At 46.0% G+C, this 24,159-nt stretch overlaps 1 protein-coding gene across 2 annotated transcripts in view; it reads right to left on the bottom strand.

Annotated features, from left to right (window-relative positions):
- Positions 1-24,159, bottom strand: part of STAT2 (signal transducer and activator of transcription 2) — a 534,553-nt gene that overhangs the window by 150,822 nt on the left and 359,572 nt on the right. For both annotated transcript variants that reach the window (XM_086959626.1, XM_086959619.1), the window contains exon 20: positions 20,986-21,080. In XM_086959626.1, the coding sequence (XP_086815752.1) occupies positions 20,986-21,080 (95 nt within the window). The remainder of the gene's footprint in view (positions 1-20,985; positions 21,081-24,159) is intronic.

Below are 24,159 nucleotides of genomic sequence, written 5' to 3'. Positions count from 1 at the left end.
CACATGTCTGAAGACACCAAGGAGTTTTGTCGCTCCTGTGTAACCTGTCAAACCAGTGGTAAGGCAGGTGGCACTACAAAGCCCCCCCTGATACCACTACCTGTGGTGGGGGTTCCCTTTGAGAGAGTGGGGATTGACATTGTTGGACCAATGGATTCTCAAACTGCCTTTGGGCACAGGTTTATCCTAGTGGTAGTGGATCATGCCACTAGGTACCCAGAGGCAATTCCCCTTAGGACCACCACAGCACCTGTTGTGGCAAGAACCCTCTTGGGAGTGTTCTCAAGAGTGGCGTTTCCTAAGGAGTTAGTATCTGACAGAGATGCAAACTTTATGTCTAGCTACTTGACTTAAAAGAAACATCAAAAGGTTACTGTTCAGTATGGACGACCAGTAGTGACTCAGTAGTGCTTGCTTGTGCATAAGGTAGGAATTCTTTCTTTAATTTCAGTGTAAAATGTACGTCCTACCTCTGTTTCAACGGAAATCAGTGACAGGTGAGTCCTTTTTTCCTTTCAATAACGATTCAGAGTCGCCATCTTGAGAAGCCCCAAAGGTAGAGTGGAGGGAGGCTCACAAAATGGAGGGGATGCTAGGGCCCAAACACAGGTACCTCCAACCAGGAGCAAAGCACGATAATCAAAGAGTGACCAAAGTAGAGATAATGGGCGGGGGCACCATAAAGTCTTGATAATGAAGGCAAGACACCAGACGGCTGTACCCAATTTCTCTAGCACACTACCATGCGAGGAAGATCACCGGCAAGGCGAGGGACCAGGAGGAGGCTGGGGAGTGAGGCAGCCACAACCAGCTCTACCCGCTCACCCAGCTAGAGTAGGATCGCAAAAGAAAATGGAAAGGCAGCAGCACCAGGTGTATTACAACACAAAGGCCCCGGGGTCAGTGCAGCGGCAGGGTCCCACAGGAAAATCGGGGTTGAGTCGGCCTGAGGGTTGTCGGAGGCGAGACACAGGACAGCCCTGATCTAACAGGTGCAGAGTACAAAAAGGACGCGGACAGGAAGTCCAAGTTCAGCGCGCCGCCACAGTCAAAGAACCGGACAGTCTCCCCCGGCAGCCGCGAGACAGAAACCCAGGGGACCAGGCCAGATTCACTGAAACATTACAAACAGTATAATTAGGGTTCCAGGCGCAGAGTCATCAACAACGAAAGATGCCAAGACAGCATCCGTCCCATGAACGATCTCTCAACCAGATCTCCTGAAAATTAGCCTCACCAGCCGGCGATGGCGGAGAGCCTTGGGGACGCCACAGGCCCATGGGTATGCTCACCGAGAACCAGCGGTTCGATCACCATAGCACACAAAACGGGCAGCATGGACTGTGTGGCCAGTGGGGTCAGAGCTGCATCTGCAGGCTGCTGTTGCTGATATCCATCCACTCCATCCACGACCGAGATCGGTGTCCCAACAGCACTTGTCCCAGGTGTGGCCTCCAGTAGAAAACTACGGTAAAGGCCTCTCAGCCAGCCAAGGCAACGAGCCTTAGGAGCGGGACAAGCCTGGGGGACGCTCAGCATGATCCTGCGGTTGTAGCCAGACCACACTTAACTGGCAGCAAGGTCTGCAAGGCCAATGGGGTCGGAGCTGCAAAAGCAAGGCCCATGCTGATAGCCATCCCACCATTGGGGGCAGCAAGAATTTCGAGGCAGTTGGCGACCGGAGAGGCGACAGGAGACTGCTGCTGAACAGCTGAAGGCGGCCGTTCGCAATTGCGTCCATTTACCAGTTCAGTCTCCAGTTGGCGTTTTGAAGTGGCAAAGTCTCAATGCCGAGAATTTTCCATCTGGTAAGATTATGTCCTAGAATTATGAATTATATCAGTGTTCGCACTCACAAACTCAATCAGAGACAGTCCAGAACACCTAATCTCACAGTATTCCTTCGTTTTAGGAGGAAATGGGTGGTGGATGGCTTGGCTATTCCAGGGATTTGCAAGTAACGTGTATCCTTAGCCTGGAGCTTCCTTAGGAAAGTTCCTCTCCAATGGCCATCTTGTTTAAATTTAGCAGGAAATGAGCCCGCAAAAAAGGAGGGCTATCTTTTATTTACTGTGATGGCAGTAATACGGATGTGCATTGCTACAAGATGGCATAATCCGGAGCCCCCCACATTTTATGAATAGAAATCTAGATTCTTAGCTATTTACACGCTAGAAACTAAGCTGTACGAGTGTAAGGGTTGAAAGGTTCAGAAATGGAGAGCCTGGATATGGAGCTTAGTCTTTCAATGGCTGAACCATGGTGAACCCTAAAGTTACCTTTTAAAGCATACAATCAGCCTCTTTGTCCTTCTGTGGCGCTCAGGATATATAGGCTATCTGGTCATTCTCGAATATCCTGGGTCTCCCCCCTTTTTAGGTCGAGGCGGCAGACCGGAAGTCCGAGATTTATTGTCAGTAAGAGGGCTGCTTTATCCCTCCCTCTTTTTGGCTCTCCCTCCATTGGCTGGCTTCCTAAACGGAGGCCAGCCATTGGAGGAGAGAGCCGTCCCTCCAAAGAAGCTCCGTCTTTTTCGGATTTGGGGGCGTAAGTTTTGCTGTTCTTTAGACAGTGACGTCGTCCGTCACTCAGGACAGCAAAACACGCCCCCGAATCCGAAAATGGCCGTGTGTTTCTCCGAGGCATTTCCGCCTTGCCTCGGAGAAACATGGTCATGTGGAGCGCTCCTCTCTTGTCTAGAGTGGTTGTTTTGCTCTCCCGGTAAAGAGGCTCACACAGCACTTTTTCTGGGCTCTCCTGATCCGAGCCAGTAGTTGTAAAAAGGGGCATTGGTGTTCCTGTCACACAGCGCTTTTATTGCTGATTTTGCGCATTCTTCAGTGAACGGTCTTTATCTTTGCGGCGCTCGCCCTCCTCGCAGGCTCTAATCCGGGAAGAGCTCCTGTGAGCAGCTCCCTGTGTTACAAACAGTCGCGCAAGTGTTTTCGGAGCCCCGAGGAGAGTTAATGTACTTTCAGAGTGGAATCAATGAAAACAGCGTGATTTACAGAAGCTATGCTCTGAAGCCAGCCCGCGCAGCGGGAAGCGCACTGATACCCGCTTTCTCTGCTCTCCCCACCCCCTCCCTCCTCGCAGCATCCATGCTCACACCGTCGCCAGCTGCCCGTGCGTGGCTTCCAAGTTCTCACAGTGTGCGAAGGCTTTCCCAAAAACCTCCCCGACTGCCCCCTCCTTCCCGCGGGGATTTAAGAGCTCCAGGCAGGGGAAGAAGTGAAGCCCGTAACTTGTTTTTTGTTTGTTTCCCTGCTCTCCGGCGAGAGAAAAAATTACACGAAGCTGAGGAAATACCACCTGGCACCTGTTTTTTCTCTACTTACAAAATATCATATTTCAGGCTCTTGTGCCCCCTCTATTATAGTGCTCCGTTCCTCTGTCCAGTGCTGCCCATGGCCTTGTTTGGAGAGAGCCCAGCCTAGCCCTGCTCCAGCTGCAGCATCCACGTATGACTCACAGGCCTTCTCCTGGTGCTCAGTCGGAGAAGAAGCTCATTACCATTATGCAACAGATCTCCGGTGCGGGGGGATTATTGCAGCCAAACAATTAAGCAGCAGTCTTTTTGCGGGGTGGGCTGTGGCGGTGCAGGCGGGTTCTCCTCGGTCCTGCTTCCCACACCCGCTATTTCTTACCACTCTTGCGCGTCGATTCCGCTCCGGGCTACGGTGCTAGGCGGGCGTCCGGACTGTAGCACTGGGCAGGCAAGGAGGCTAGGATACGCAGCCTGTACCATGCCAATGAAATGAACTCCGGTGCACAGACACCGACATAGCAAGCTGACCATACCAAGCATTCACCCAGTGGCGAAACACCGACGTCACTCCTCTAAATGCAAAGCACACGCCACTGCCTCAGGGCAAGGCCAGAATTGTCTCGGGATAATCGAATATTCTTGGAGCTGAATGAATCCAGAATGTACACCACCCTCCCCACATAGACAACAAGGGGGATCGCTAACACTGCTGTGCACCTGTAAGCGGCGGCAGGTAGCCCCCCCCCCTCCGAGGCTGTCTCTCGCTAAGATTAGATCGCCTTTGCGATTTGTGTTGAGGGCACTGGAGGGTTCAGCAGCAGCTGGCCCCAGAAGCCGCCGTGCTGAATTCGTCGGGGCACAGTTCCTAATGTGGGGTGGTGACGCTTCCCTGGGGGCCGATGCCATAATCTATGGTACCGCAAATAGGAGCTACTTGGCTGACCTCCCCGGCTGCAGGACGGGCGGGGGGGGGGCTTTCTCTTGGCTCTTCATACTGAGTCACTACCAGTTAATTATAGGCACGATTATCTTACCTCGATGCTGGCCTCTGGACTTCTCTTGACAGCCCTTGGTGCCCCACAGCTGAGATCGTCTCTACCCCATAGTAAGGCTGGATTCCCTGCACACACACACTCGCACCGTGGCTTTGTTGCGATCCATCCGTGCGCACGCTCCGCTCGCGGTGCAGCCATTAGGCTCCTTTGTTTTGCATGGAGGGGCGGGGGAGGGGGAGGGGGGGTTAATGTCGGCCTTTGATGGTACCACAAGCCTTTCGGAACAGAATAGCTGTGTCACCGATATCCCTTCAGAAAGACAAAAAGATCTAAGGTGCCGAGATTGTGCGGGGGGCGCTTGGGATCCTGCAGGGAGGTGTCTGATAGAGTGAAATCACCCCATGCACAATATACGCATCAGACACACTAACACTACCCCATGTGCGTGTAAATGTACCTTCTCTCAATACAATAAATACACGTGCAGCTGTGCAATTCACCTCAGAAGGGAAATGAATGCGGCTAAATGAATTTCAATCTGGGTTCTAATCTCTTGTGACTACGTTGTGTGATCCTGGGCTCATCCGAGTTTCATACCTATCTAAGAGCCAACATCGGATACTCTTAGGGGCTTATTTACAAGCCCCTTGTGCCCCGTGCATACAATAAATCCATGTGGAATGTATTTACACAGCTAGTGAAGCTCTGACGTGTATGACGACCCTACAGCGCTTACTCCCGCTCCCCCGTACCCACAAATACACACCATTGTTGTTTATTTATACAAACTGTTAACGGGCACATTCAATACACGCGCACAACAAGCCATTCACACGGGATTCTACAAAAACTATGCAAGAACCCCCTCACCCCCCACCCCCACACACCTCACGGTTAATAAAACAAATAAAGCACCGCCGGATGTGTAATACTGTTTATTTTACTCTGGAAAGGAGACGAGCCTTGCTTGAGAGCCACAGCGCGCTCCTGGCTGAGCCCGATGCTGTGGTACACCCACCAGTACCCGCCCTGTGCCACACACCGCTGTGTTGTATGCAACCAGCTAGTGCGAATGCCCATGTGCACTGTAACACCACCCAGTGAATATGTCATGACACACTTGCCATCGCATGGGTCGTATTGCCACATCTAGCATGCCTTCCACACTATGCAGTACACACGGGTGTTGAGTGCCTCGATGCCTATGTTATAACGCACGGCGCTTTGCCATAGATATTAAAATCTATGATCCATATCTTTGTCACATTCCCAGCGCGTGTGGTGTATTACAGTAAATAGTGCATATGCAACGTTACACGCCCCAGCACATATTTTATATTACAACTTTAGAGACTAGTTAGGTTACACAACACTGCCTTCTGCATATTGCAATGCAAGGTGCATATCGCATAGCATGCGCTAGTGCCTGCGTTACATCGTGCTCTCTAATGAATCTGTCATTGCGCACAGTGCATTGCATATTATATGTCACGCCTCGGTTCATCTTATATCATCACCATTTTTGGTGCATAGTTTAAACCATACACTATATTTAGATTCCATTTTTAATCGTGCTTTCAGGACTATCTTCCATATGACACTTCTTTCACGGGCATTACATTTTGCGATGGGGGGCGGGGTGTGTGGGTGGGGGGTTGTCATGGAGTGTTGCTGCTAAGGTTCCCCCAGTCACATTCACAAACATCCTATTCTTCCCGAATAAAAGTGAGATTATACTGCATACTTGTCCATATTTTACGTAGTTCGCAGAAACACATTTTAAAAGCAATAAAGATCCTGATACCCTCTAATTACAGCGATTTGTAAGATAACTTTGTTTTTAGGAAAACAACTAGACTTATTTAAGATAGGTTTCATTTCTTTAGTGCATCGGAGATAACTTTATAGAACTCCTCTGTGTGTTGAAGCCGAGCTAAAACATTAGTACAGAAGAAAAGAGACAAACTTTGCTTTGTTTGTCAGGCAGGTCATGAGCAAAACCAAGCGCTTTTAGCTTTCTCCAAGGGCGACGTTTGGTCCAGCGGCTCCAGAACATGGAATTTGGGAGGTTGAAATGAGCAGATAATACCTATTTTGTCTCGGGGGAGGCGGGCTCAGAAGTGCTTACTGTCACTTGGGGTCTGTGTGTGGCTGTGTCTGTGTGTGGCTCTCTGTGTGTGGCTCTGTCTGTGTGTGTGCGTGGCTCTGTCTGTGTGTGTGTGTGTGGCTGTGTGTGTGTGTGGCTCTGTCTGTGTGTATGTGTGTGTGTGGCTGTGTGTGTGTGCGTGTCTCTGTGTGAGTGTCTGTGTGTGTGTGTGTGTGTGTGTGTGTGTGTGTGTGGCTCTGTGTGTGTGTGTGTGGCTGTGTGTGTGTGTGGCTGTGTGTGTGTGTGGCTCTGTGTGTGTGTGGCTCTGTGTGTGTGTGGATCTGTGTGTGTGTGGCTCTGTGTGTGTGTGGCTCTGTCTGTGTGTATGTGTGGCACAATGTGTGTGTGCGTGTCTCTGTGTGTGTGTCTCTATGTGTGTGTATGTGGCTCTGTGTGTGTGTGTGTGTCTCTATGTGTGTGTGTGTCTGTGTGTGTGTGTGTGGCTGTGTGTGTGTGTGTCTGTGTGTGTGTCTCTGAGTGTGTCTCTATGTGTGTGTATGTGGCTCTGTGTGTGTGTGGCTGTGTGTGTGTGTGTGTGTGTGTGTGTGTGTGTGTGTGGCTGTGTGTGTGTGTGGCTGTGTGTGTGTGTGTGGCTGTGTGTGTGTGTGTGGCTGTGTGTGTGTGGCTCTGTCTGTGTGTGTGTGGCTCTGTCTGTGTGTATGTGTGTGTGTGTGGCTCTGTGTGTGTGTGCGTGTCTCTGTGTGTGTGTCTCTGTGTGTGTCTCTGGCTCTGTGTGTGTCTCTGTGTGTGGCTCTGTGTGTGGTTGTGTGTCTGTGTGGTTGTGTGTGACTCTGTGTGTGTGTGTGTGGCTGTGTGTGGGTGGCTCTATGTGAATGACTGTGTGTGGGTGGCTCTGTATGTGTGTGTGTGTGGCTCTGTGTGGGTGTTAATGCAATAGGTCATGCATATGCGAGCGATTAAGCTATTGGCATTGTAAATGACAATGCCATTTATTTAACGATGAAGCTATTGGCAATGTAAATGACAATGCTATTTATTTATGATTTTTAAAAAAATGTCATGAGCAATGCCAATAGCTCTACCTGTAATAATGCCGAGCCCATTGCATTGTAAATGCCTGTTATAATGTATTTTTTTAAACTTAGGTGTTGCACTAACACTTTATGCCAATCAATTGCTCAATCATATCTTGTTTTTATGCTTCCCCCCATAGCTCCTGTTACTTTGTACAAATTTTAGTTATCTTGCATAACCTGCAATGTCTCATGACATTTTTTCTAAATTATAACTCCATAACTGTTGCAATCCTCCTGTTGCTATGTGTGTGTTGTATGATATATGGCCCCCCTCAGTGGAGCCAATTTGCACAATTTTTCAGATCTTATTTGAAATGCTATGTTATCAATTGGCTGTTGAAATGTTATTATTGTATCTGTTTGATGAGTTAATGAGGAAGGCTGTTATTTTGCTGAACTTCTGAGGTAAACCAAATAAAAAACTAAAAAAGAGCAAGTAATTTGAAGATTCTCTTGTTCCTACCTTTTTTCTCTGCCTCAAAACATTTGTTTTGTCAGAGTAGATTGCTGTCACTGAGTTTGTCTTTGATAAATTGTGTAACTGGGATGGGTTAGATGCACACTGCGGATGTCCTTGACCTCTTTTTAGATTTATTGTTCCTCTTTTGAACAATCCTGTAGTTTATAAAACCCATCCCCTTTGAAGTATTCTGTGCTATTTTACATAGTGTCTATTTGGTGTTCACATAGTAGACAAAGAGGGGTTCTCCATTAAAAGGAGCATTTATAGTGTATGCCAGAAAAATCTTTTTTTAATCCCTGATATGTTTAACTAGGCATGTCTCCTCAACAGTGCCCCAGCAGTGCCCCATTTGAAAGCTCACCAGTAGTTTCTGTTCTGTCTTAACTGATTTTAAGCATGTGTTGAGTACTATTTTGTCTTTATTCACCAATGCCGTAGAACTTTTTTGATACTCTTCATGTAATTGTTTTATTAAATCTCCCACACTTTACCTTTGATTGTGACTTTACTTATTGGAGGAGGTCAATCGAGTTACAGGTCCTCCACTGACAGGCCTTCCACTTTGACTACCTTTGGTGATTCTTCTCATTTGGCTTCACAGCCTAGCCCTAGTCATACTATGGAGGAGATGCCCCCTCTATCAACTTTAATCAGACTTAGCGGTTGTTTCGACGACCTGGGAATTTTCAATACCAGTATCTTTTTTTGTTTTATCTAAAACAGTGATTCTTATCCTGTGATCCACCAATTGTTTCTGTATTTTTGTATTGTTTTGAAGTTCAAATCATAGAAATTGCCTAGGTGGGAGTTTCGTTCTTCCAGTAGTGATTCAGTTGGGGGTTTACGGAAGTCAAAAGATTAAGAACCACAAATGTAGAAGAAAGGAGTCTTACAGATTTTCCAGCGCTTGACACTACCTGGGATATCATGTTTTTTTTGTTGATCTTTTGATGTCAATTTTCTTTGTTCGATTGTATATCATCTCTTTTTTGAGCATTTAGATGTCAACTGTCTCTTCTTATCGCTTTTTCACTTGATTCACAAGCCTCCAACATCAAGGATTTAGCATCCACTTTAGAGAATTTAATGTTTGGGCTAGACAGTCTTTGTTTTCGATGCTATGCAGACTTCGCATTCTTGGATGTCCTACCAAGGATATTTTCTAGGAACTCCAGATCTGTAAGGTTAACTAGGAAACATCTTTGACCTTTAGTGTCAGTATCTTGTAGCCACTGAGCCTTTTCTTTTAGCGTACTTTCCTCCTACCAAAAGGCACCAGTTTTCAACATGGTTGGGCTTCGTCTTTTAAACTTAGAAACTTCAACGGACATTTCTATTTTTGTCCAGTGAGACAGAATGTTTTTTCCTTATATTTAATCACATTAGATTTAAAAAGAGAACATGCATAAAAATCTTTAGGGTAATAATCCCTTGATAGACATGGTATGAAACAGAACACAGTGCTGGGACAGCTGCTTTTTATGAGTTCCAATGTAATGCTCTTAAATGTTAACACAATGCTTTGACAGATGTAAACCAGCCTGTTTGTCTGTGCCTTGCAGCACTTTGGAGGTCAAAGAAGTGAGGCAGCAGCCAATGCTTGCTCTTTCTTTTTACACACCCTCACCCAAAGCAAGGGGCTTTTGTATGTAAAGGCCCTTACACCATTGGGCAAATGCAGAAGTGTATTTCCCCCTTCTCTTTGGGTACAATGAGAGAGGTGTGAAAGAAAAGCCCTCCACACGTGGGCAATGCAAGTTGAGGGGGAATTTTACCCACCCTCACCCTGTGCTTAAAGCATATATCCCATCCTAAAGAACAATGTGTCTGCTTTTGAGTAAGGCAAGGGAGGGTTGTGTGCAAATTGTCCTTTCTCACTGACACCTCGGCAATCCCCAGGAGGGAATAAAACAAACCCTACCATGCTGCAATACTAGGCAGCGGAGGGAGTATTTTTAATACATCCACATAAAGTGGAAGGTTGTGATTGCATTCATCCTTGGTCCTTGAAAGATGGGGAAGGGGGTGAAAGATACAAGAGAGAGATATGCAAACTTGGCTGAACCAAAGACTGCCAATGAATGAATATTTTAGCAGCGGCTCTCCAGTTCTATCGCTTTACTTTTGCTGCTTTGCCTCCCAATTTTTGCGAACATTGGGATGGGTGGGCAGTGAATGTTGACTGCAAGTGCATAAAATGTTGCGCAAATGCCATTTTCTATTGTATGCAGTCAATTACCTGTTGCTCACAAACTATTTGAGATATAGAGGTATATTGACATGCTCTGGACACACAATTTTTGTTTTGTTCCTTCAAAATGGATGAAGATTTTCATCAAACCACGAAAAGGCACTAATGACAGAAAGGTCACCACTGTTCCATAAAAATGAGGTCAATATTCATTCAGCAGTTTTGGAATTCTGCGTGAAGAAAAATCTCCTAGGGGAAATCACATTTTTTATGCCTAAAAGTCAATTGTTTTGTGCTCCCCCTTATAACTGTTCACCCAGCTGGTCAATATGCACCACAATTAGCAAACTATTATATCTTCTACTGAGGTCTGTTGCCTCAAGTGCGGTGCAGGTTAGTCAATGGAAGAGGGACAACGTTAGTAAGAGTGCAGAAATTGTACTTTATATGAAGTGAGGTGTCAAATTTGACTACTGAAACAAAACTGTGTCTCTATAATGTGGATAGAGCCTATTTTAAAGTGTAATGGCTTTTACTTAGAGCATACTTTGAGTTGCAAGTTGGGCCATCAAGTAGAGCCTGGGTACATTCACCCTTAGCTGTATCACTTCATTTAAAATCTTCTAAAACTATGAATCCTGAATGCTCCAGAGGGGTCTGGAGTCAAATGAAACATTTCCCAATAGGATAACATTGGCCACAGGGCTAAATGCTAAATGAAAACTTAGCGCCTAATGCAAAGAAGCTATAGATACATTTCATGTTGTGACTTGGGCAGAGAAGGAGCATAAATCTTTCCTCATTATAACCATACAGTTTACTTAGCTGGCAGTAATTATTATTTTCTTTTTATAAAACTAACTGGATATGGAAGTTACTGTCTTAACTATTAAGGGCCATATGTATGATCCAACTATTTTGCATTTCCTAAATAGCGAATTTTAAGGAATCACTATTTAGGAAATGCAAAATGGTATGTATGAACAAACAGGCACATGCATCAAGCGATTTGGGAATCGCAAACGGTGCGAATCGCAAAATTCGGCCGTTTGCGATTCCCAAATCACTATTTGGGATGCATCAACTTAAAAGTGAATAAATCGCTATTTTAGCGATTTTTTCAAGTGCGATTGCTTTTAAGGAATCGCAAATTTGCGATTCCTCAAAAGCAATGCATGAAACTAAAAAAAATTGCGAATTCGCAATTAGAGAGAAAAAATTACCATGAGGTTGGACCTCATGGTAATTTTGCGAAATGTTAGAAAAATGCAATTTTTTGCATTTTTTTAACTTTCATGTTGTGCACACACATGCCCTTAGGGCATGTGTGTACACAACATATGTGCATTGTTTGATTTCAGGGGTGCAACAGGGTGTCCTTTGGACACCCCTGCACCCTTGAAATCGCAATCTCAATTTGCGATTAGCTAATTGCGAATCGCAAATTGAGATTGTCTTCCCATTCATTCCTATGGGCCTCTAGGCCCATAGGAATGAATGGGAAGGGATTCCTTAATTGCGATTCGCAAAATGCTAATCGCAATTAAGGAATTCTAAGAAATCGCAATTTATTTAGCGATTTCTTGATGCATAGGCATTTGCAATTCCTTAATTGCGATTCCTTAAAAATCGCAATTAAGGAATCGCAAATGCCGAGTTTGATGCATGTACCTGAAAATCGCTTTTTATTTGCGATTCCTTAAGCTTCCTTATTTGCGAATTCGCATTTTGCGAATTCGCAATAAAGGAATAATTTCCAATGCATTCCTATGGGCCAGGAGGCCCATAGGAATGAATGCAAAATAGTTCTCAAATTGCGAATTCGCAACTTGCTAATCGCAATTTGAGAATTATTGCAAGGGTGCAGGGGTCTCAAAGACACCCTGCTGCACCCCTGAAAAGAACATGTGTGTGCATATGGCGCACATACATGCCCTATGGGCATGTGTGTGCATCATATGCCACCTTTAAAAATGCCAATTTGTGCATTTCTGGAAGAATTCGCAAGTTACCATCAACTGAAAGTTGGTGGTAATTTGCAAATTCTTAAACAAAATTCTCAAGCTAAAATTGCTCTTTTGGTATCCTGGAATAAGCGGACCACAGGACTTGCTGTTCTGACCAACCTGCACTGCTCTGCTTCCTGAGCCCCGGACTCTGTTCGCCGGAGCCGCTCCGCGGGTCCCGCATCACAAGGGCATCCACCGGGGGTCTGTGGCAGCGAAACAGGGCTGCGAGCGTGACGGCAGGGACTCCATCAACCAGGAGTCCCTGCGTGGCCAATAGCTGACACCTAGCCCGCTCTCCCTGTAAGCCACGCCCACAGCGGACACGTGCATAAACAGTCCAACACCCGCGCACGCGGGACGCGCGCAGAGCGAAGCCCGGGCAAAGGGCGGGCCGTTTGAGGCCGTTCGAGGACGGGAGAGACCGGGACCGGGCCACTCTCCCTGGTCAGACCATTCCATCATCCCATTCCCCACAAGGACCTGATCATATAGTCGTCGGAATGTGTACCAGGGAAACAAGGAGCAAATCCTCGCTGGCTGCGGCAGGAGCCGCTAAAGGTACCATCGACAACTATTTTGTTAAAGCAGGATCACTTCTGATTGAGGACATTGCTGTGCTTGAGAGACGTATTTCTCAGGAAACTGACTGGGTAAGGAGATCATCAATGGGCCCAATGGCTCTGGCCAAGACTTCTGAGGGAAGGCCAGAGGCTAACAATTCTAGCCATGGGGCCTCGGGGGTCAATCAGTCACCTACTAACCCAGACCTCACAATCGAAGCCTTAAATGATCTCGAGGATATGAGCCTAATGACCCTACCGACGGGCCAAATACCACAAACCCCACTTCCAATCCCTGGCCATGACTCGGCCATAGCTACCATTAGTGAGAACGTTTCCGATCTCTTAAGGGGAGCCAGGGAAGGAGCTATCCAAAAAAGAAAGAAAGGGGGGCAAATTAAGGGAGGAAGTAAGCCAAAAACTCCTAAGTCCAATCCCGTAAAGGACGCTGCTAGCTCCGGCGATACTAGCTCCGGCCATTCATCCAAGGTCAGCGTAGAGGCCCCACCCATTGTTATTGTACTTATGGACACACCATCTCACTCCAACAATATTTCAATGGAATCCTCTAGTGAGGATATCACACTTGCAGATATAGGTACACTCTTTAGGTCTTTTTAAGCTCCCTTGAAGCCCGTCTGATAAAGATAGAAGCTAGGCTGGTTAACATTGAAAAATCTACAGTCCAGCTGGCAGATAGCCTGAAACTACAAAGCAAGGGAGCCAGAGGGGGGCCGGATCCAAAGCCTAAAAAGGGTGCGGAGCCAATAACCCTGGCAAACAAAAATGGCCCAGCTACTTCTCAACATACACAACACAAACCCAACCAAAATAAGATCCCTCAACCCTTTGCTACCGTAAATACAATTAACCCACCCACACAGACCCAGGCACCATCACTTTCATCCCCAAACATAATTACACATCCTAAAGATAATGCCATTCCCTCTGATAAACCACAGAGTGATTCAAAACCCCCTGATAACATGCCAAATAATCCCCGCAAAACCAAACCTGTGAACCTACCACCTGAGGCGTCCCCCTACACAGTGATTTTAGCGGGTGTACCCGAGTTAAAACCTACCGCCACAGAGACGACCGCCTCCCTTAAGAACAAAGTTATCAACTGGCTGTCTATATACAGACCTCTCCCACAAGGCACAACTAGCGATGTTCTTATGGTAAGACGGGCTACCTGGGTGGGAAACATGGGAAAAACAATCAGTGGCGATTGTGTCCTGGTTAGTTTTAGAGAACCCAGGACAGCCTCCTACATCTGCAGTTGGTCCCCTGACTACCAAGGGAGTCACATCCAGTCTCTCCCTCTCTCATTCTTCTACCCATCGAGTATGTATACATCAGAAGACCAGAGATGGGGGTATCATCAGGAAATATTGGGAGAATGGGAGAGCAATTGTGCAGGGAGGAGGGACCCCTACTATCTTAGGAGTATGGTGCCCGAGCATTTACCCCCATATGGCGATGAGGAGGGCTGGGAGATTAGCACTAGGAGGAGGGGCGGATGGGGGGGAAGAATGAGAGGAGTTCCCAGGCCCTATAGAATTCACCAGCCAGCTTACCTTCCCACCTCTAACAGGTACAGCAGCCTTGAAATGGTTGATTGACTGCTCGAGTCCAAAGGCAGGGACCAGTACCACTTCCATCCTATAGATGGTAGTGAGGATAGAACCACCTCCCCTGAACAAGCCCCGGCTTCACGGGAACAGATAGCTGCTCCCAATGAACCTGCACATTGTCGAGACCCCGGCCACTCTATAGCAGATACATCTGGCAATGGCAGTAATTTAGGGGCAGGCCAGGGGGAATTGCTACAACATTCAATGGCAAATCCAGGCACAAATGAGAACAACCATTACGAAATCGAGCTACCATCCTCAAGACCTGCAACACTGAACCTGATTTCATGGAATGTAGCTGGGCTGGGTAATAAAATGGATTGTCAGGAGTGGGCTTCCTTTATTAACTCAAAAAGTATTTGCCTCTTCCAGGAAACCTGGGCAAGAGAATACATGCCAGGGGTTCGCAGTGTTTTCAAAACCTGCTAAATGGGGGGGTAGGGGACGACCGTCAGGAGGGCTGGCAATTTGGGTAGCTTCCCAATTGGGCTGCCAGGCCAGATGCCTAACTGTGGATTCTGACGACATATTACCTGTCCTGTTAGAATGGCCAAACTCCTCTAAAATGGTGATAATAAACGTCTATTCGAGACCTGTAGCTACACCACGAGAATCAAATTCCATCGAGGAACTCTCCGCTTTTTTCAACGAAATCCCAAGGGAGCTCCATTACGTGGTTGGAGGGGACCTGAACTCTCATTACGAGCCATTGCCTGGCCTTCTTGATGGACCCTCCCTAGAGAAGGATTTAAGATGGCTGATACCTGCCACGGCGGCACCCCTACCAAGAGCTTGGACTTCCCTCGCACTGCAGATAACCGCCTTTACTCTCAATTACGGCCTAAGGGCCTGCAATTGGCGCATCAAATCAGATATCCCAAGTAAATGCACCTTCAATAAAGTAGGAAGTGAATCCAGACTAGATTATGTCCTAGTCCAATTGTCATGCTGGTCACGAATCGTTGATTTCAGGGTAATTGATAGAGGGGACAGTGACCATAACGCCCTGGAACTTGAATATGCCATGCCAGGTAACGAGGACATGGGACAGGACAAACAAAGTGCAAAGACAGGGTTACTCCTGGAGAACAACAGAAGGAGAGTAAGGTGGGGAAATTTGGCCACAAGTGACGTTCAGTTACCCAGGCTCTATGCCAGAATCACCCCAGTGCTGGAAAAGGCATTTGCTCTTGGTGAGGAACTCAGCAATGGGAAAAATAGAGAGCAGTTAGGGCGAACCCATGAAGATAGTGAACTGACAAAGAAAATGATTTGGGCTGGCACTGCTTATAGTAATCGGTTTTCTTCCAATTAATGGTCTGTGGCGTGCTACGGCGGAATCGCTGTAGTGTCCAAGCAGCGTATACTTCACCTGAACTTCCCCACAGAGGCTACTTCCCGATAACATGGAGGGATCACCATACGGAGGGACCACCACACATTGATCTTTTTACATCGTCGTTACCGACAAAGTACCTCTCCGGAGGACTCTTTCAGCACGTCCGTTTGATCATATTAAACCGGGTTTTAACCGGACGTTTGTCACGCATTGTTTTTCAGGCCTCGACAGCCACTAGCGAGCTCATGTGAGTCCATGACTTGGTTTCTTAGCATGCATCGAACATTTGCATGACTTTAGTTCACTTTAGGTACACGCTGCACTACTGGGTGGGTTTATGATTTAAAGCGCTCCCGTTTTTATACACGCCGTTTTTATACACGCCGGGTTTACCACGTTTTTCATCTGCACAATACTTCGTTTGCTTCACTTGGGTTCTTTCTACAATCTCATCACCCAGAGCACATGAATTCTAGAATTCAGTCGCCGGCATGCTTTCATGAGATTTGTATATATCGGGTTTATGCACGTCTTAATGACATTGACACTCATGTCTCACCATCACAGACATTGTTTTTTAAAAACATCAATGTACTCTTACCCATAACTCATAGCAATCCTCCTTTTTCTTTTTGTAGAGTATCCCCTGACGAAGGGCCACAATAGAGCCCGAAATGCATTGGGACACATAAACATTACTATTTACTTGTATTGGATGTAAGAACTTGAGAAAGACTTATGGTGAAAGTTAAAGCAAAAGCCATGAAATTAATGGAATGCTGAACAAGCGATGAACTTTTGATGTATTAACAATGATTAAATTGTGAAATGAAGTAGACTCTTGTAGTCATTTGTGCGGTGCTCGGAGGTGATCTACCTCACCACGGGATAGCTTCGTAATAGACTTTGAACCCATGAAGATCCAATAAACACCATGGAGCTAGATCTTTTTGTAAAGGGTGCAGGTAGAACTAGCAGGACACACAGGAAGACCTGGTACAATGCCAAATGCCGGGACTCCAAACGAGAACTTCTACTCGCAATTAAGGTGTGTAGAAGCCGGGAGGAGAAACAAGCCAGAAGACGGGCATATAAGAAACTGCTGGCAAACGCCAAGGCCGAATGGGATCAACAACACTGGGAGGAACTCTCTGGCGCATTAGCTACCAAAGACTCTCGTAAATTCTGGCGGGTAGTTAATAATGGATCAGAAGATCTCCCCTCGGCAATTGAACCCAATAGTGCCCCGAGCATATGGCAAAACCATTTCCAGTCCTTATATGCAATAGAGGATGAGGCCCTGAGTACCCCCCACTGCATTATAGCGAGTGACCCGGCGGGTGAACCTTTTACTGAAAAAGAAGTTCGGGCAGCTATTGCGGGGTTGTCAACAGGCAAAGCCCCGGGGCTCGATGGGGTGCCAGGCGATCTATTAAAAAAACACAGTTGATGGACAGAATGTAGAACAATGTCATACATTCACCCCAGTACAAGGATCTGGGCCTAAATCCATTGTTTTTTTGCACTCCACACCACCCTGGGGTAGACACTGGCTATATGCAAATCAGCTCTGACCCTGTGCCTCATGGGAACAGTCCAGTCCGAACTACCAAGCCATGTCTTTCCAAGACCGGAATCAAGCATCCAAGGAAAGGTTTCTGGCTATCAGCCTTCATCAGCCTGGATAGCTTGACTCCAGTGGTGTGGAGAGCCTGGGACTCACGTCTGAGTATACCTAGCACACTCGGGGTGAAAATTGCAAAAAACACAGTTGATGGACAGAATGTAGAACAATGTCATACATTCACCCCAGTACAAGGATCTGGGCCTAAATCCATTGTTTTTTTGCACTCCACACCACCCTGGGTTAGACACTGGCTATATGCAAATCAGCTCTGACCCTGTGCCTCATGGGAACAGTCCAGTCCGAACTACCAAGCCATGTCTTTCCCAGACCCGAATCAAGCATTCAAGGACCGGTTTCTGGCTATCAGCCTTCATCAGCCTGGAAAGCTTGACTCCAGTGGTGTGGAGAGCCAGTGACTCACGTCTGAGTATACCCAGCACACTCGGGGTGAAAATTGCAAAAAACACAGTTGATGGACAGCCTTCATCAGACCATCCATCTGACGAAGGCTGATAGCCAGAAACCGGTCCTTGGATGCTTGATTCCGGTCTGGGAAAGACATGGCTTGGTAGTTCGGACTGGACTGTTCCCATGAGGCACAGGGTCAGAGCTGATTTGCATATAGCCAGTGTCTAACCCAGGGAGGTGTGGAGTGCAAAAAAACGATGGATTTAGGCCCAGATCCTTGTACTGGGGTGAATGTATGACATTGTTCTACATTCTGTCCATCAACTGTGTTTTTTGCAATTTTCACCCAGAGTGTGCTGGGTATACTCAGACGTGAGTCCCAGGCTCTCCACACCACTGGAGTCAAGCTATCCAGGCTGATGAAGGCTGATAGCCAGAAACCGGTCCTTGGATGCTTGATTCCGGTCTGGGAAAGACATGGCTTGGTAGTTCGGACTGGACTGTTCCCATGAGGCACAGGGTCAGAGCTGATTTGCATATAGCTAGTGTCTAACCCAGGGTGGTGTGGGGGGCAAAAAAACGATGGATTTAGGCCCAGATCCCTGTACTGGGGTGAATGTATGACATTGTTCTACATTCTGTCCATCAACTGTGTTTTTTGCAAAGGCGATCTATTCAAGCAGGAGCCAGGGATAGGGGCCCCCTATCTCCTGTTGATATTTAATGCGGTCCTCAAGGGAATTGAGGTCCCGGATACTTGGCTGGGTGCAGAGGTGGTTCCAATATTCAAAAAGGGATCCCCCCTGCTCCCAGCCAACTATCGCCCAATAAGCCTCATCGACGTATCACAGAAGCTCTTCGGTAGGCTAATACTGGACCGGTTGCAGAACTGGCTGGAGGAGACAGATACCCTGAGCCCATACCAGGCAGGATTCAGGAGGGGGGTGTCTACAATTGCTCAAATATTCAGATTACATCTTATTTACTGGAGGACTGCACTGATCGAGGGCGGCACTTTGTACACGGTTTTCGTGGATCTACGTGCCACCTTCGATCTGGTGCAAAGATCAAAAAAGTGGAAGGTAATGGAGGAGTTAGGCGTCCCGAAAGACATCCTCGCAATCCTGATAAAACTACATCAAAATAACTTCGCACGCGTCAGGTGCGGGAGAAGCGGTAACTTAACTGAAAGATTCCCCGTTCGCAGAGGGGTGAGACAGGGGTGTGTGCTTGCACCGACCCTGTTCTGCCTCTTTGTGAACGGGGTAATCGCGCACCTGACAAGGATTGCCAACACTGATGCCCCAAAACTGACCGGCAGCAGGGTGCCCGCAATTATGTTCGCGGACGACACCCTGCTGCTGTCCAAATCCCCCATGGGCATACAGCGGGTGTTGGATGGCTTCCTGGAATTCTGCACAGAAAGGGGACTGGAAATCAACCCGCAGAAAACTAAATTCATGATCCTAAACCCCATGTCCTTCAAACGCCCCAACCCCTTGCTTGGCACAGTGCGCTTGGAAAGGGTTTACACAATAGAGTACCTGGGGATAACCCTAAATCAAAATCTTACGTGGGGGGCACACCAGACAAAAGCAAACATGAAACTGGCCCAGAAGGCGGGTGGCATTATGAGAATTGCGAGTAAGTCATCATATCGCCCACACAGCCCTGCAATCCAAATTTATAAAGCCCAGGCGCGGGGAAAGTCACCTACGGGGGAGGGTTGTGGGGACACATTCCGTCGTCCAATTTGCTGACCACAGAAAACAAATTCCCTAGGCAGCTGACAGCTCTTCCCCCAAGTACTCCACTCCTGCCCCTGAGACTGAACCTGGGTCTGAGGCCCATTACTGATGAACTAGGGCTTACACCATTAACCTTTTGGCGTTGTCTTTGGAGCAGTCAAGATCTTACCACCTATAGAACTGAGCTACAGGAATTTCTATCCCTTCCCAGCGCCACCAAGACGCCTTGGTTAAATTACATCAAGAGAACCTGCGAGACCCTTGGATTACCAGAACTATGGTCAGACCCAGAAAGCACAAGTAACAGGACGCCGAGGAAAGCGTTGTCCAGAGCATATTATGATAAAATGCTTCTCCGAGCCCTGGATAGCACTCGAGAGGGATCCCTGACACATTGTTTCTTTAAAACTAAAGATTCATATAACCTTGAAAGCGTTTTGGATGGCATGGCTCCTGCTCTAACAAGAAAACTATTCCTGCAATGGAGGTACGGGACCCTTCCTTTAGGGTCTTTTACTAAAGCATGGTCCTGTCGGCCTGCCACAGAGACGTGCCCTGCATGTGCCCATACAAAGGAGAACGATGTGCACATGGTTTTATTCTTGGTTTTATTCTGTCGAGCCTACCAGAAAAGCACGAAATATTGGCTTGTCCCCCTCCTCAAAAACTTGGGATTAGAACATTCTTACCCGCATACAGAGTTTTAAAGACTGATTCATCCCCGCCAACTGTGTTTGCCTTGGCAAAATTTCTAACTGCAATGTGGTATGCCCGAACCCGATTGATAAAGATGGTTGGAGACTCTTGAAAAACTCTCACCCCTTGATTCACTGGCACTTTTTATTTTATCATTATTATTTTCCTTTTAACCTTCAATGTATTTTATGCTAATGACATATTGATATTCTGGATTTTTAACTGATGTGGTAATTTTGTACATCTTTTATGATCATGTGATCGAAATAAAGATTTGGAATTGGCTACATACACAGCATTTAAGGAATCGCAAATTTGCGATTCCCTAAATGCTATGGAAAAATAAGGAATCGCACAAGTTTGCAATTCCTTATTTTCGGAATGTTTCATACATTCCAAAACGTGCAAAACAGCCGTTTGCGAGTCGCAAAGGCCTAAATTCTGCGAATTTCGGCCTTTGCGATTCAAAAATGGCTTGATACTTATGGCCCTTAGTCACATTGAATCAGTGTCTCTAAACCCTACCAACTCATGAAATTAGCCACGGCTAATCATAATCACTATCTTGAGAGCGTAAAGTGCCTGAAGAGGAGCATCATCTTGATTATTCAAATTGACTGCACACTTATTGTGACTCTGCAATACAATAGTTAACCACAATAACCACAAATGTCACTGTCTGCAACCTTTGTCTGCCCCAAGATCCAAGAAAAGGCCTCACATTTAGTATGGGTGACCTTGAGCATTATTCATGGAAGTGGCTGAACATGTCCGTGTAGAAAATGTTCCCATTGGCTTGGCCGGGTAGTTGGCATGCAAAAGTGGTGAATTACTGTATCATTGCTGAACTCCTCCACCTACCCATCATTCCAGATATCCTCCAGATGTGTCTTGACCAGTTCCAGGACCCCATCAAACCAGGTCCAAAAGGAGAAGTTATATCCGGATACGTTCTCCTGTGTAGGAAGACATTGTCAACAGGGTTAGAAAGCCAATGGAAACTATTGGAAAGAGAGTTTCAAAGAGACAATGGAGAGGAAGGCTGACCAAGTCGATGGGGAATCTACATAATGAAAATGAGCTACAGGAAGAGGCAAAGTTAGAGAATGGGGACAAAACAGAAAAGTAAAGTTATCTGTAACAATCACCTGTTTCGAAGTTGCGTGGTGTCAAGAAAACGATCAATGGCACAACCTCACTTTCAACAACTATTTTGGCGCTAAACACCATCTTTGCAGACCAATCTGATGAGAAAAAGCCATGCTCTTGAAGTGAGGACAGAAGGACTAAAATAAAAAGGATTGCAAAAGCTAATAGGACTCACCTTTCAAACTCAGGTGGCGTGCTACTGGCTTTCACAATGTTTTTTTCCCTCAGCTGGCGGCCCTGCGTACCCACAGGTGCCATTTAGGAATACATTTTCTTAAGCTTTCTAAAAAAGCTCTATGCAATACTCTTTCAAAAAGGCTAAGAAGAAGCACATGTGGGTGGCGGTGTGTATGCACATAAGCACCTATTTTGATTTTTTTTTAAATAGTTTGCAAAAAGAAATGGAAGATGCAAGCCAGTGAATCCACAAGTATGTAAGCGTACGGGGAAAGCGGGGAAGGGTAACCATCTTGGAATATGTTTTCGCAAGTAAAAATTAATAATCCACCAAAAATGGTTGTAGGTATGTGCGCATAAGTGTTCATGAGTGGTGGACATTTTGTATTTTTTTCTTTTATACTTTGTTAATTTACCAATAAATTCAGAAATTAATTCTGTGCATGGATGCTCTGCAAATAGAACTGAGCAGCACAGCAGCAGTGTGCAGCAGGAAAACGAGTGGCATAGTAGCATAGTGCAGCTGCCAGGTTATGCTAAAAAAATTTAAAATAGGCATTGGTAAAGCCAATACTTTCCACCTCGGGGACCTGTTCTCTTGAATGACAAAAAAGGCACATTGTTTTGCCGATGGGGCAAAACAAAAAAATTAAAAAACAAAGACACAATGAAATGTTGCACTCAGACACATCTAGATGTCATGCAACTGCATCATTCAGAAGGAGTTCACATGGAAGATGACATGGGTAGGCATGTGTCGCAACGCATGAGTGTCCCTACTGAATGATGTGGTAGACACTTTAGTTAGGTATTTATTTACCACCAAGATGGCAGATGCCACTTGGAGCGGTGAGTTTAAAAACAAGCATTGGAAATGGAATAGGTCTCGTTTTTCAAGTTAAAGCAATTTGCTTTGCTAATGGTATTGCTTTATATCTTTGTATTAATCAGTGTAAGTTTGTGATATGTTGTGATTTTATGTTTTTAGAATTGTATTTGTTAGCTGTGTAGTAGTTTAAAGTATAGTTTAGTAGGAGAGGAGCAGTGCTTAAGATTTAGGTAAGAGAATTATTAGAAGAATAGCATGAGGGTTAATGAAGTATAGTGAGGATTAGAATACTATGCGGCAGAAGAAAGGTGCGCGGATATTAAATAGGGAGAAGGAATGAAGTGTGGATGAGTTTAGTGTTGTTTTGAATGTAGGAAAGTGTGGAGAGCAGTATGAGGTATATTGGTATTGTAAATGACAGTGCTTTTTAATTATGTTTTTTAAAAACCAAAACATAAATAAAAGGCATTGCAATTTACAATGGCAATAGCTCAACATTTTGGGTCGGGATGCTTCACTTTTTTGGCACAACCCAGATCCAAATTCAATTTGTTAAATCTCATAATAAGCTGAAATTTACTCATAACAGACCTGCAAAACATATGTGTACGGTGATAAGATCTCGTATCACTTACTGTGAAGCCGCTCCATGATGGTGTGCTGTGATTTCAAGCACCATGAATGTTACTTGCATACTGCCTAACTTGGTTAGTACCCCCACTTCTTTTTTTAGGACTTGTGCCCTGAGGGAGCCGATGGGGTAGTGTGTGTTGTCAATGGGGGCCGGTAGATTGGGCAGAGTGCAGTTGGGAAGTCTGTGAAAAGAGGGGGGATTTTTCAAGCAGAATGGACAGGGAGCCGATTTGGGAGTCAGTTAGACTTGACCAGTGTGAGAGCAGAAGGGGCAAGGGGCAGAGTGGAAGTGTGAGAACAGAAGAGAGTTTGTGTGCACAGAATGGAAGTTGTGTGCATAGAAGGGGCAGTGTGTAAGCAGAAGGTACTGTGTGCAGAAGGTTTAGTTGTTGAGCAGGGTGCAAATTGGGCAGTGTGTGAGAAGAAGGGCCATGGAGCAGAGGGAGTAGAGGAGGAGAACAGGGACCAGTATGAGCAGAATATCCAGGAAACAGCGTATGGGATGGGGCATGTTCTGATGAGAAGGGGCAGTGTATGACCAGTTGTCAGTGAGTCAGCAGAGGAAGCAATGTGTGAGCAGAACTGGTAGGGAGTAAAGTATCAACAAAAGCGGTAGTGTGTAGACAGAAAGGATAGGGGCATGATGCTGTGGTAATCTTTATATGTGAGTATACAGGTAGTTTGTGGGCAGAGAGAGCAGTGACTGGCCATAGATTTTTAAACTGTATATCCAGAGCTTTAAGTGGGCAGGGTCCTGCCATTGCGCAGACTGTTCTCTATCAGACTCTCCATTTTTGCCCTCATCATCAGGATGAAAAAAGATATTAACTCTGCAGATGTACATCTCTTCACTGACTGTGATATAACTTCAAAGACACTCGTTATAGTTCTTGCAGTCTCATCCTTTCAGAATTGAAACAGTATCAATATTATATACAACAAAGCCATTGGTGTTGCTAATTTATCTTATGCAACTAACAACCATTGACAAAGCCAATAGTCCCAGCTTTTTGAAGGTGTAATGTTACTTTTTGTATTCTATATCTGGATGCAATGACAAGCAGTATCCAGTGGTACACTATGCCAAGTACAGATTTTTGGCATGTTTTTGAAGCTGCGCCCTTAATTACATCGACCACGCCCTTGTGAGAGACCCCCCCAATCCGCCAGTTTTAGTTTTTTGATACCACATAAACCCGCGTATATTCTTATGGGTTTATTGTATTTAAAAAATAACCTTACCATTC

The sequence above is a fragment of the Lissotriton vulgaris genome, chromosome 1_1 (genome assembly GCF_964263255.1).
Source record: "Lissotriton vulgaris chromosome 1_1, aLisVul1.2, whole genome shotgun sequence".
Taxonomy (NCBI): Eukaryota; Metazoa; Chordata; class Amphibia; order Caudata; family Salamandridae; genus Lissotriton; species Lissotriton vulgaris.
Note: the sequence above shows the minus strand (reverse complement) of the source record. Positions and strands in the feature narration are given on the sequence as shown.